The following is an 11,359-nucleotide window of genomic DNA, read 5'->3' on the forward strand; positions in this document are numbered from 1 at the left end:
GCACTTCACTGTGCAGAATGATGTACAGGAGTGTAAATCGATACCTCAAAGTTGTTTTTACGTGCATTGACGCCCAAGACTTAACCAGCAGGATTTGTTAGATCACAGACAGATCATGGTCCGATATTCACCTCACACCACTGAAGTGAATATTGGACACACAGAGACTTTTCTCTGAATATTTGCATATTCATAGACTCCATATTTTTCAATGAGAGAGAAGAACCAGATGGAATTTACATAATTTGAACGACATATTCATTTTTTTGGGAGGGAAAAATGTTCAACAACATATTGGGGAGTGTTCTATAACATTTTATATTCAGAACAACACTGTTGACTTGCAATAGAGAAATTAAAGAACCAACGCAGCACAGACTGCAATACCTTGACCTTCACTCTCTAATATAGGTCAAATAACACTGGATCCTTGAATTCCCACAATGCAACCACCGCCATCTTTTCCTTGGATCCACAGTAAATGGTTTTATCTTTTGTAATGGAGGCTTTGTATTAGGAATCTGTAGCCTTAAAGAGCCTGTTTATGATGACATAACAATGGTGACAACCTCCTTCCAAAGCCACAGAGGACATTATACATGGAGTTGTGTCCATTGTTAAGAATAAACTGACCTTTATGAGTAAAATCAGTGGAGTGCTCCTTTAATTCACTGATCCTTCCTTTTTCCTTCCATACTGAATAGCCTTCTCAATTAGTGCATTGGATTAGTGGTTCTACGCCCTTGGTTTGTTCTATTCATCATTGTTTTTGCAGCCACACACACACACAAACTAAAATCTCTTTTCAAAGACTGAAATCTAAACTGAGAGAGAAGAAAAAGTCAACTTTTCACAGAATCAGACAGTTGGGGGTTTATATATTTTAATTCGTTATGATGCTACATGATCCATGGTGGTTGTTCAATTATTTTCTTCCTTTACTACAGTATGTTAATAACTTTGCCCGTTATCTTTTGAAGTCTTTTTATTTTTATGTACATACAAAAGAGTATCCAATTACTGTGATTACATTGTTGTGTGACTGTATCTTTGCATGTGTGGTCTGAAGCGCTGATGTCTTCTTTTTTTCCATTAACGTAGTGTGTATTCACAGGTCAGTCCTCCTCCCGGCCTCCCACATTCCCATTTCTCTGCTCCCCGAGCTCCCTCAGGCAACGAAAAATACAGATATTTAATCTTTTTTTTTTTTTTTTTAAACAATCTGCTTAGATGGTGGTGCGATAGCCAAGACAATACAGCTGTGTTGTCTCAGTTATCTCACAACCTCCACAGCCCAACTGGAAACAAAAGAAAAAGATAATCAAAAGGAAAACAAACACACACAAACTGATAAACCAGACTCAAGATGGTCCCTTTTGAAAAGACAGTAATTTTTTTTTTTTTTTGATTTGCTAATATAACTTCAACACTCAAAAAATAATAATAATCTTAATAAATCCAGGTCATTTCATGCAGACTGCAGAGTGGACACTTGAATATAGTGCATTTGAATATTATAAACAACAGAAGCATCGTGGCTACATGATAATATAAGAAAAAAAAAAAGAAGCAAACATCTGCTGTAATACACTAGAGGACGCAAATACAATACTCCATGGGCAAAATCAAACAAGGTAGCCAAAACCATTGTTACATACTGAATGTTATATAGTGAAAATGTCCTGATTTTGAATGATAGGTTCACTGCTTGAAGTGGGGAATCTTCTTGTTTAGTGCCTCTCTACCGGAAGAAGTAACTAAAGGAAGAAAATGTAAGTGTTAACCGGGAAAATGTGATGTCTTGAACCAAATCAGTAGTTCACTGTGCAGCATCGATTCTTTATCATAATCTTGAATTTACTGACATAATTTTACAGATGGCCCAAAATTTTGATTTACTGAATTCCTACCGACTCCTTCATCTGGTCAGCGACTGAATGGATGAAAAGTTTTAGTCTGATTTTCAACAAACACCCCCAGTTTTCTGTTGCGTACAGGAAATCTGTTCAGATGACAGTTCTGTCTTCAAACCAGCCCTCTTCCTTCGTTCTAAAACAGCCTAGGAGTTCACCATTTGTGGTCTCCTCCACATAAAAACACCCACATGCAGTCACATCAGCCCTCGTGCAGGAGGGAAAATCAACAAGACACACAAGCACACACGCTCGCACACACACACACACACACACGGCTTGTACTGGCTCACATTTTTTTTTTTTAACCACATATTGTTTAGAAGACAATACAGAGAGTTTGAGTCTAGAAAAAAGTCTTTCACCGATCACTTGTGTTCACCCCTCCGAGCAGATTATCAGTAATAAGTGGAAGAGAGATTTATCAGAAGTGTTAGATCCTTCTTACAGACAACGTGAGTGAAGAAATGTGGAGACGTAAAAATCAATAAAGAATCGATGAAAGACTTTCAACATTCAGCCAGCGTGAAGCCACTTCCACACACCAACAACTGATACCTGTGCAAGTTGCGGAAGATCATTTAGGAAGAAGGGATGGACGGAAAGAGCAGATCAGAGGTGCTGATTATTTCACACACACAAAAAAAAAAGAAGAAGAAGAAAGAGAGAAAGGCAAGACCTGTGACAAAGACGCTCCCACTCATGGTTTAACTTGGGGTCGCCTTCTTTCGGTTTCTTTTTACACATCAAATTATTTTCCATCCACACAAACCATCACGATATTGCCTTATATGTTAAAAAAAAAAAGAAAGAAAAAGAAGAGAAATCAACATAAACCCAGAAGACATCTCCGTTGCCGTCATTGACACGTGTCCTCCCGAGCACGCCGTCCGTCTGTTCGTCCGTCCGTCACTGTGCTCTGTCTGTCTGTGTCTCTACAGGGCCAGCTTGCCAATGATGACTCCGATGACAAAGAAGAGCACGCAGAACGCCAGGACGCGGGTGCTTAGGCCTTCGTCCCTCATGGCCGAGGTCGCCATGGAAGAAGAGTGAGGGGCAGCCACTGAGGTCACCTTCCTCTTCCGCAGACCGTCGTCCTCCTGGCACAAAGACAGAGGAGTTAGAGACACAGCCAAAAAAAACAGTTGACCAGCAGCTACTGTCCCTGCAAAGGCTGGCTGGTGGAGGAGACTTCCTGCCAAATGCAACAACTTTTCATTCAATCATTTAAAAGCTGCTGTAAGAGCTGGACCTGCCCCTGAAGAGCGAACATTATTCCTGCTGCTGAACCTGCTCAAGGTCCCAATGTAATATCCAAAAAATATAAGACAGATTTAGATTTTTCATATTTTGAAAAGTGGCATAACGTCAGCTTCTTTTTGAATATCCCCTTCAGATAATGACCGGGATGATTTTGGAGAAACATGAGACAGCTGTTCAGCTTTCTGGTCCGGTCTCACACGGTGCAGCACTAAAAAACAAAACTCTCATAACTATTTTTGCCTTCCTGTGTCTGCTGACGGAAGTGTTGAAGTAGAAAAGACGAGGCTGAAAGAAAATGCAGACAGATTGTCTCTTCTTGCGCGTCTCACCCTGATCTGTTTGTTTTCTTCCCGTAGCCTCTGCACCTCCATCTGCAGCCGCTTGCACTCCTCCATGATCTTCTTCACCTCCCCGTCATCCAGCGAGGCGCTGGCCGACTTGGGCAGCGTGGAGTGCTCGGTCTTAACAGAGGAGGCAGAGGAAGACACAGTTTTGTTGCTTTCACTCTCATGCTGTGGAGAGAGAGTGAGGGTGTGGGAGAACGGCGGGGCGAGAGCAGAGGGAGAGGAAGGAAGGGGATGAAGAGACGTGCAGAGACATGTAAGGGGGTGAGATGAAAGTATGAACAAATCATAAATAAATAAATAAGCATGTAATGGGTGACAGTGGTGCGTTGCTGATGGATTGGAGACTGAGAAAATAGTGAGGAAAAAAAGAAAAACTGAGGAAACGTACAATGTGGATGTTTAAATGTTGATTTTATTCTCTAAGATGGCCGTTAAAGGTGCACATGTATTTAAATCTGAAATACATGATGCAACATTTCAAACTTTGTAGCTCTGATGAGGTGCGTGTGTGTGAAAATGTGACTTCTGTGCATCTACATCTGACACTGAATGACTGAACGCTTATGTTCTTTAACAGAAGAGTGAGACTTACAGTTTTGTCATTTTCTAGAGGCATCTCAAATGCACATCTCAACTTTGAATCCATCAGCTCTTCAGGCTTTGCCTCCTTCCACTGTGGACGAGAACATCGAGAGCAACAGAAAAGACGGTCAGGAAGAAAATAGAGCGAGAGTTCAGACAGGGATTCTTCAGCATCGGCTCATTGGCGGGGTTGTGTCTTTCATTAATTATAAGCCATTAATTCAGAGGAAACCAGATCGAAAAATGATCTTCTAAAGAACGTTTTCAGGATTTTGGGCTTGTATTAGAAATGTATGGCTTTCTCCTGATGCTTCAGAATAGTTTCTGCACACTGACAGTTGCGGATGGAAACTGCAATATTCAAGAATTCAGCTGGAGGTAGTGCAGGTTTTTTAAACATACAGATGCCACCATTAGCATGGCTCATAAGAACATCCTGAAATCCTAAATCATACTTCGTGCTCTGGTACTCACAACTCCTTCCATGTCAGTCATGTCATACGGAGCCAGCATGGACTGCACCATGAATTTGTGTTTACTCTTTTCATTGGGGTCGTAGTCAAAAGGCTGTAGCATAACTGTGGACAAAAACAATGAGAGAATGGAAAGGCAGCACATTAGGGAATGACTGACTTCCTGTATTGCCTCATACCAACTATTACACAACCAGCAAATGAAAAGACATCAGTCAGGTTTATGATTTGGGTTACACTGTGACCCGCTCGCTCCTCATGAACTGCCTATTTGTCCTGAAATTGTAATTTTTATGCCTGGATGACCACTTACTCAGTCACTGAAGAGTAAAATGATTTGAGCTGTAATGAATGTTCGAAATTCAGCTGATCTGTTTGATGATAGCTATGAAACCGACACAAACGTGGGACCATTTTAATTCAAACATCAATATATCAGAACAGGTTAAGTAGTAATTGAATCTGTCTTTTTGAGCTTCAGGTGATTTTGCCCCACGCCACCTTTCTGAGATGTGAAGGAAAACATTTTGCAACCTTGCAGTGAGGCAGCTGGGCAATGTGGGAAAAATGAAAACTACAATACCCACAAGACAGTATTTTAGTTTCAATACAAGTACCAATTCTGTGTCACGATAGGTGGGACTATTTCTTTGATTGAATGACATTCGTTCCATTTAACAACCTAACCACAAATCCATTGTTCCCAATTATTCTTTTATTCTCCAATGATTTAGAACTGCATGGCATCGTGTGAGTATTTTGTCATCTTTTCATACAGATTATAGTTACTGAGCACCTGCAAAGATTTGACAATATTTTTAACCTCAAGCTGTTGTATCAGTACACTGACTGGCGCAAGAGGCTACAAGATTTATGTTGGTGCTGGAACGCAATATATGCTGTCTGGAAATTCAGCAGTTATTGTTCTATTGCTGGAGATATTACAATTTAATCATATGAGACTAGATTTCGTCTAGTTTCATTTGATTATCCTGATATAACTTCAGCACTGTCTTCTCAGAATAGCCTGCATTAAAGTCAAATGTTACAATTTCCTGAACTTATTTTAGTGCTGCTGTTCGGTGAAATTATCAATAGCCTGCTCCATCTGCTCGGCCATTTGATCCATAATTGTAGTGATTTTTCTTCAGGCACCAAATACCTCGCCCTAATTTAGACATGTTGTCTGAAAGCCACTACAGATCATCACACTATTATGGTCCAAGTCAAAAACACAAATATCTTATTGTATCAGCATCACCCAGCTCTCCAAACCAGATGTGAAAACCACACCGTTGGTCTGAAGTGTGGTTGGGCTTTTCACCCACGTTTACAGAGGATGCAAACATATTTACAAACCAGAAACATTGATGGAGGTTCCAGCGTCAATGATGCCACTGTTCGGGCGCACACAGTATCTGCGAGGCGCGGTTGTCTTGACTTTGAAACACACATTTCTATCTGTGGGGTTGGTGAGCTTCAGAGTGGCAGTGACAACATCTGTAAACGGGCCTGAGGAGGACACAGAGAAACAGCACAGTGACTCAAGGATGTATGTGTGTGTGTGTGTACAGGTAGATTCCTGGCTGGTCGTAGGCATACATGTATTGTGTGTTTGTGGGGATGGGCATGTGAGTAGTGTCTGTGAGGGACTCCACAAAGTCGGACATATACATCATACATTAAACATTAAAACAGCACAGTGAGCAGTTAGGTGTGCAAGGGCTTACTTATATTATTCATGCCCCGCCCTGAGCCAATCACTTGTATGTAGATACAGGTAGATCACCTTCACACTGGTCCTCGTGAGACCGTCTGCCCATGTGCAATGACTCCAGACTGGACTATTCAACCTCTTAAGACAGCTGAACCTTGGTTTTAGAAATGTGTGTTGGGCAAACAACCTCACTTACAGTGACTGAGTGGGCGTTTGCATCTCCTCCTGAGTTATCTTTGCTTTCAAAGCTCTGCATTAATCAATCAGTGAAAAACCTACTTCTGACTGATTCCCTCACTTGACCCATTTCTGCAGCAATATCATACCGAATGTCGATCATCTCAGAACATGGCCATTATCCGTGCCACACCAGCTCAGTCTGCATTTTCACAATCACTCTGCCTGGATATAGAAAAGCTGGAAAGGAATTCACGTTGCACAGTGAGAGTAAAGCTCTCAATCAAAGCCTACTGGCTTATGATGTTGTGAAATAAGCAGAGTTTTAGGGCTAAGCAATGACACCCTGATCGAAGAAAATGCTAGAACAGTCACTTCTTGGCAGCTGGTTGTTAGTAACAACACTGAGAGGAAGATGATATGTCAAGTATTAGCAGTTCGACCACATCATGGTGTTGCACATGCTGGTAGAGGATAAATGACAAAGCACAGTGAGCAAACGAGTGAATTCACGTTCACTAGAGAAATGGGACGGCGGGCCTGCCCTGACGCTGCAATGACAGCTAACAGTTTGACTTGCTAGCTAGGTTAGCTGAATGCTACCTAGCTAGCTGGTTAGCATCGTCGCACACACTGTCGTTTCACCTGTCACCGTCACCGCTGCTGTACGCACAACGTAGACTACAGCTAGCGAGCTACATCCGTCTGTTTTAATAACAGCGACAACAAATAACGACACATGAGCAAACGTCAACTCGTTAATGCAGAAATGGATACGGTGGCTACCAATGACGGCTTCTAGGTTAGCTACCTAGCCCCCGGCCCTGCCCTCTCCTTCAGCATTACCTCTGAATTTCAGTTCGTGTTGTGGCTCTAGCACCAGGACTTGTTCTGGTCTGGCCATGTCCCAGGGCTTCTTCCTGTCGCGACGGTGAGGACAATAATATTTTACCGCAGGTAGCCCAGAGAGGTGTAGCAGCTGGCTCCCGAAGAAACAACCCGGTCGTCCACGGTTTTTCTACGGGAGAGAAGGAGGAGGTGGAGGATGATTACAAATGCACCACCACTCGGACTGACTGGTTGACTGACTGCCACCGACAGCTGCTGAAGGCTACCTTGCTAGTGCTAACTCTGCTAGCAGCGGAGGGAGAGACGGGAAGGAAGGGGTGACGTCATGCGAGGGGCGGGACTGGCGCGAGATGTCAGGTGGTTTCTTGAGAACTTCCACATCTTTGAAAGCTGAACTGCACATTCATGAATGTGGAGACTGTCACAAGTTACAGCAGTTAAAGAGTGAGGTGAGATACTACTTCATCAAGACCATGAACCTGGAATGTAGAAATGCTCTAGAAATGATGTCTCCTAGATAGATAGATAGATAGATAGATAGATAGATAGATAGATAGATACTTTATTCACCCCCAAGGGAAATTCACACCCAAGGGAAATTCACAAAAATGCAGCTCAAACACCCTCAGAAAAGTATGACGAGAACCCAAAAAGGTCACTAAGAGCAAGTAGTCAAAATTCAACACATCTAATCAACACAATCTAATTTAGTGGACTCAGCCTACAAAATATCCACTTTGTGGAAGTTCTTAATTGTCCCCCAGAGGACATGATCTCAAGAGCGTCAACTGCCCTGCTGTGGACATAAGAAAACATAAAAGAACACTTTTTATTTCCTACATGTACGTACCTGTTTGCTTATGTCAGTGTTTTATGATTCAGGGTTTTCTAAGTTTGTACAAACAGCTTTAAGTGATCACATCCGATGCTTCCTTTAGCGTTTTAAAGAAGCAGTGTCGCCATCATCATGGCAGCAAATCAAAGTATTCAGAGATCAATCATATTTAGCCAATTTGACATTTAAACATTCACCAGGGTTCAACACAGACACACTGTAGCTGCATATTAGGATTCACACACACATCAGTGGATTCCTGGACTAAATTTCTTTCAGGGGGACTTTCCTCAGAGCAGGGTCAGGGTCAGTTTCTGGTGAGTGCTCCAGTTGACTCTTTCTACCTCGGTAAAAAACAAAATGGTCCAAATGCATGAGCAATCAAACATTCCCTCCTCTGTAAATGTCAGAGGTGGACTAACAATCACAGGGTCTCATAGGAATCATGAAGGAACTTCATCAGAGGTCTACAAAGGTCCTGTTTTCAATTAGTTTCCACTGTTGGGAATTGAGGAGTGAGTTCACAGAAGTTATGATTCATTAAACCTTTCACATTTCTCTGCGCAACATGGTTGTCGAGCACCATTTACAGGCATTCCTCACTGAAATCCAGAGAAAATCCCTGGTAGAACTTAAAACCATTTGTATATTGTTTTTGTATATTTTTCCCTTCAGCCCACAAGGTTTTCCTTTGTCAATCTCTTTGGCACGACTACATTAGAACTGCTCCTTTCATTTCACAGTGATCGCACGTCTTCATTCCTGACACCTCGGACAGAAGGAGGGTCAGTCATGCTGTCCATCAAAGTGCAGTCTATCTGCATCCGAATCGAGCGTTCCAACTGCAGTAAATCAGAGGCTAAAGCTTAGATGTATTTGTTAAATGCACAGACAAATGTCAAGCGTGATTAGTTAGCATGCTGTGCTGTTCCACCTCTTCCAGGTCACAGTTCGCGGTTATTTTCTTTTGAACTTCCTTCTTTAAATGGCTTCATTTCCATCGTAGCAGAAAAGATACTGCTGCCTTCTCTTGATCCCATTGCACTCTGCTTCTCATGGACAGTGGATGTCAGGTTGTGGCTTTTGGTGCATCTGAGGTAAAATAAAAAACTACATTTCCTCAGTGTGGGAGAAAGGAAGTTTTATCTTATGTTTTCCCTAAGGCCTATTCATGTACACTTACAGCAACATTCACTTCACATCCACATCAGCTGAAACTTAACTGAGGCTGGCAGGCACACCAGAGTGAATTAGCTCCTGTAGATCTAGATCAACTGCCTCCCACTTGCATAGCCATTATTTCACAGCTCAAGAAGGATCAAATAGAACATCTTAGTGAGATAAATGTTCTATTTTCTAAATGCACAGTGCAAACATGTAGTTATAAAACACTTGAGCTTTTTTGATTAAATCTGAGATTAGAGACTTGCGTATATCTACTATACTAAAGTCTGAAACAGGCCTAAAAAGCACTTTGTTAACATGTATTGCAGTGGCTGAGCCATTAACTAGCAATTTTCCATATTGGGTACCATAATTCCCTTCAATACAGCCAAAACAAAACCTGTTAGGAGTTATATTTTCCAGAAAAACCACATGAATATCCACATTTTTACCTTTCAGGATGACTGTGGAGCCAGCTGCAGGATAAAGGCACATCAGCTACACTTTCATGGGGACTTATTTAACTTTCAACGTGAATTTCGACACTGCTGAGCTTCAAAACCAGAGGGCATCCCATTAGAAACTTTACAATCTTCATGGTCGACCCAATAAACAGTAGACTGTGAACCTGAGGAGGAAATGACTGGTAAGCGAACAGGAAACTCCACTTCCTCCAGTGTGGATTTACAGCAACCCTTCCAACGGCTGAAAATTTAGGGATAAGATTGCAAAAACACGTCTTATGAGAGAGAGACTGTTGTCTGTGTGTGTTTGTGTAATGACCAACCTGTTGTTGTCTGCACCAAAAAAAAAAAAAAAACAACCTTTATTTCTTAGAGCTTCTGTTCAGAAAGTAGAGACCCATAATTTGATGTACATATTAAATGAAGAGTTGGGCACTGAAATGAGAGATGCTGATGGTGTCGAGGCGTCTCTGCTGAGGACCCCTCCCACCTCATCGGAAAATAAAGTACTTTCTTTTTTGTCTTTTTTTTTTGGCCTTTCTTAGCAAAAGAATGAGATTTGTGTAGAAACAAGCATGTTTTGCATTTGTCATCTCCCCTTTAACCCTTCAAAACGTCCTTCGCGGATGTCAACGGAAGAAAACAAAAGAAACCTGAACACAACTTCAGTTGAAAGGATTTAAGTTATAGCAATACGCACACTATCAAGTGTACAATTTGTCAAGGTTCATTTGATTTCTAATAAAATATTTTTTTTAAAACCCATATACATTTCATATATTTATCTTTTTGGGGTATATGGATCCAAAAATAGACATTTAAATCATAAAGAGAGAATGGGAGGATAGGGAAGAGAAATAAAACTGCGAAAGCTACGAATGGTTGTCCTCTGTCCCTGAGGGGAGGGAGAGAGAAAAAGAGAAGACAGAGAGAGAGAAATAAAGAGAGAGAGAGAGAGAGAGAGAGAGAGAGAGAGAGAAGGAAGTGGCGGGGGAGGCAGGGAGTTCGGAGGGGATTGGCCAAGCTATACAGCGCAGTATGACACCCACTTTAGCTCATTACACACGTACAGTCGTGATCAAGGCACAGGGATCTTCTAAAAGTTATTTTTTTTCAATAAAGTTGTACAAAATAATACATTTTACAGTCTGTACAAGAATAATAGTTCAGCAGTAAAGTAAAGACATACAAAGGGAGCAAGAGGTCGGGGGGGAAGGAGAAGAGAAGAGGAAAGATGGAGCAATGACAAAGGGAGGAATGGCAGGGAGGTGCGAGCAGGCTGTTTGACCACAAGTTAAAAAAAAAAAAAGATTAGTGTCCTGTTTGTTGTTGTTGTCGTCTTCTTTTTTTTTTATATTCCAGGATTATTATATTTTATTTTCTCTTTCAACAAAAGAGCACTGCTGGAGGGTAAAAGTGCAGATGGGAGGAGGGGGAGTGAAGGCGAAAGTCTGAGAGAGATGGAGGGGAGAAATGCAGAGATGGGGAGTGAAAAGGTCAGAGGAGGGGGGAGGGATGGGGGATGACAGAGACAGAAAGAGTAAAGATAAGAGAGCGCACAGGGCACAATGGCAC

At 41.7% G+C, this 11,359-nt stretch overlaps 1 protein-coding gene across 2 annotated transcripts; it reads right to left on the bottom strand.

Moving 5' to 3' along the window:
* Positions 1-866: 866 nt before the first annotated feature.
* Positions 867-7,666, bottom strand: LOC143327169 (vesicle-associated membrane protein-associated protein B/C-like). 2 transcript variants are annotated; one of them, XM_076741392.1, is made up of 6 exons: positions 7,319-7,666; positions 5,938-6,090; positions 4,580-4,683; positions 4,116-4,196; positions 3,506-3,688; positions 867-3,013 (listed from the first exon to the last, which is right to left on the bottom strand). In XM_076741392.1, the coding sequence occupies exons 1-6, from the start codon at positions 7,374-7,376 to the stop codon at positions 2,849-2,851; spliced, it is 744 nt and encodes a 247-aa protein (XP_076597507.1). In that variant the 5' UTR covers positions 7,377-7,666; the 3' UTR covers positions 867-2,848. The 2 variants fall into 2 exon arrangements, with proteins under 2 accessions (XP_076597507.1, XP_076597508.1); XM_076741393.1 differs by having other exon boundaries at positions 3,506-3,637; positions 7,319-7,663.
* Positions 7,667-11,359: the final 3,693 nt, after the last annotated feature.

This window comes from Chaetodon auriga, chromosome 10, assembly GCF_051107435.1.
Source record: "Chaetodon auriga isolate fChaAug3 chromosome 10, fChaAug3.hap1, whole genome shotgun sequence".
Classification (NCBI taxonomy): Eukaryota; Metazoa; Chordata; class Actinopteri; order Chaetodontiformes; family Chaetodontidae; genus Chaetodon; species Chaetodon auriga.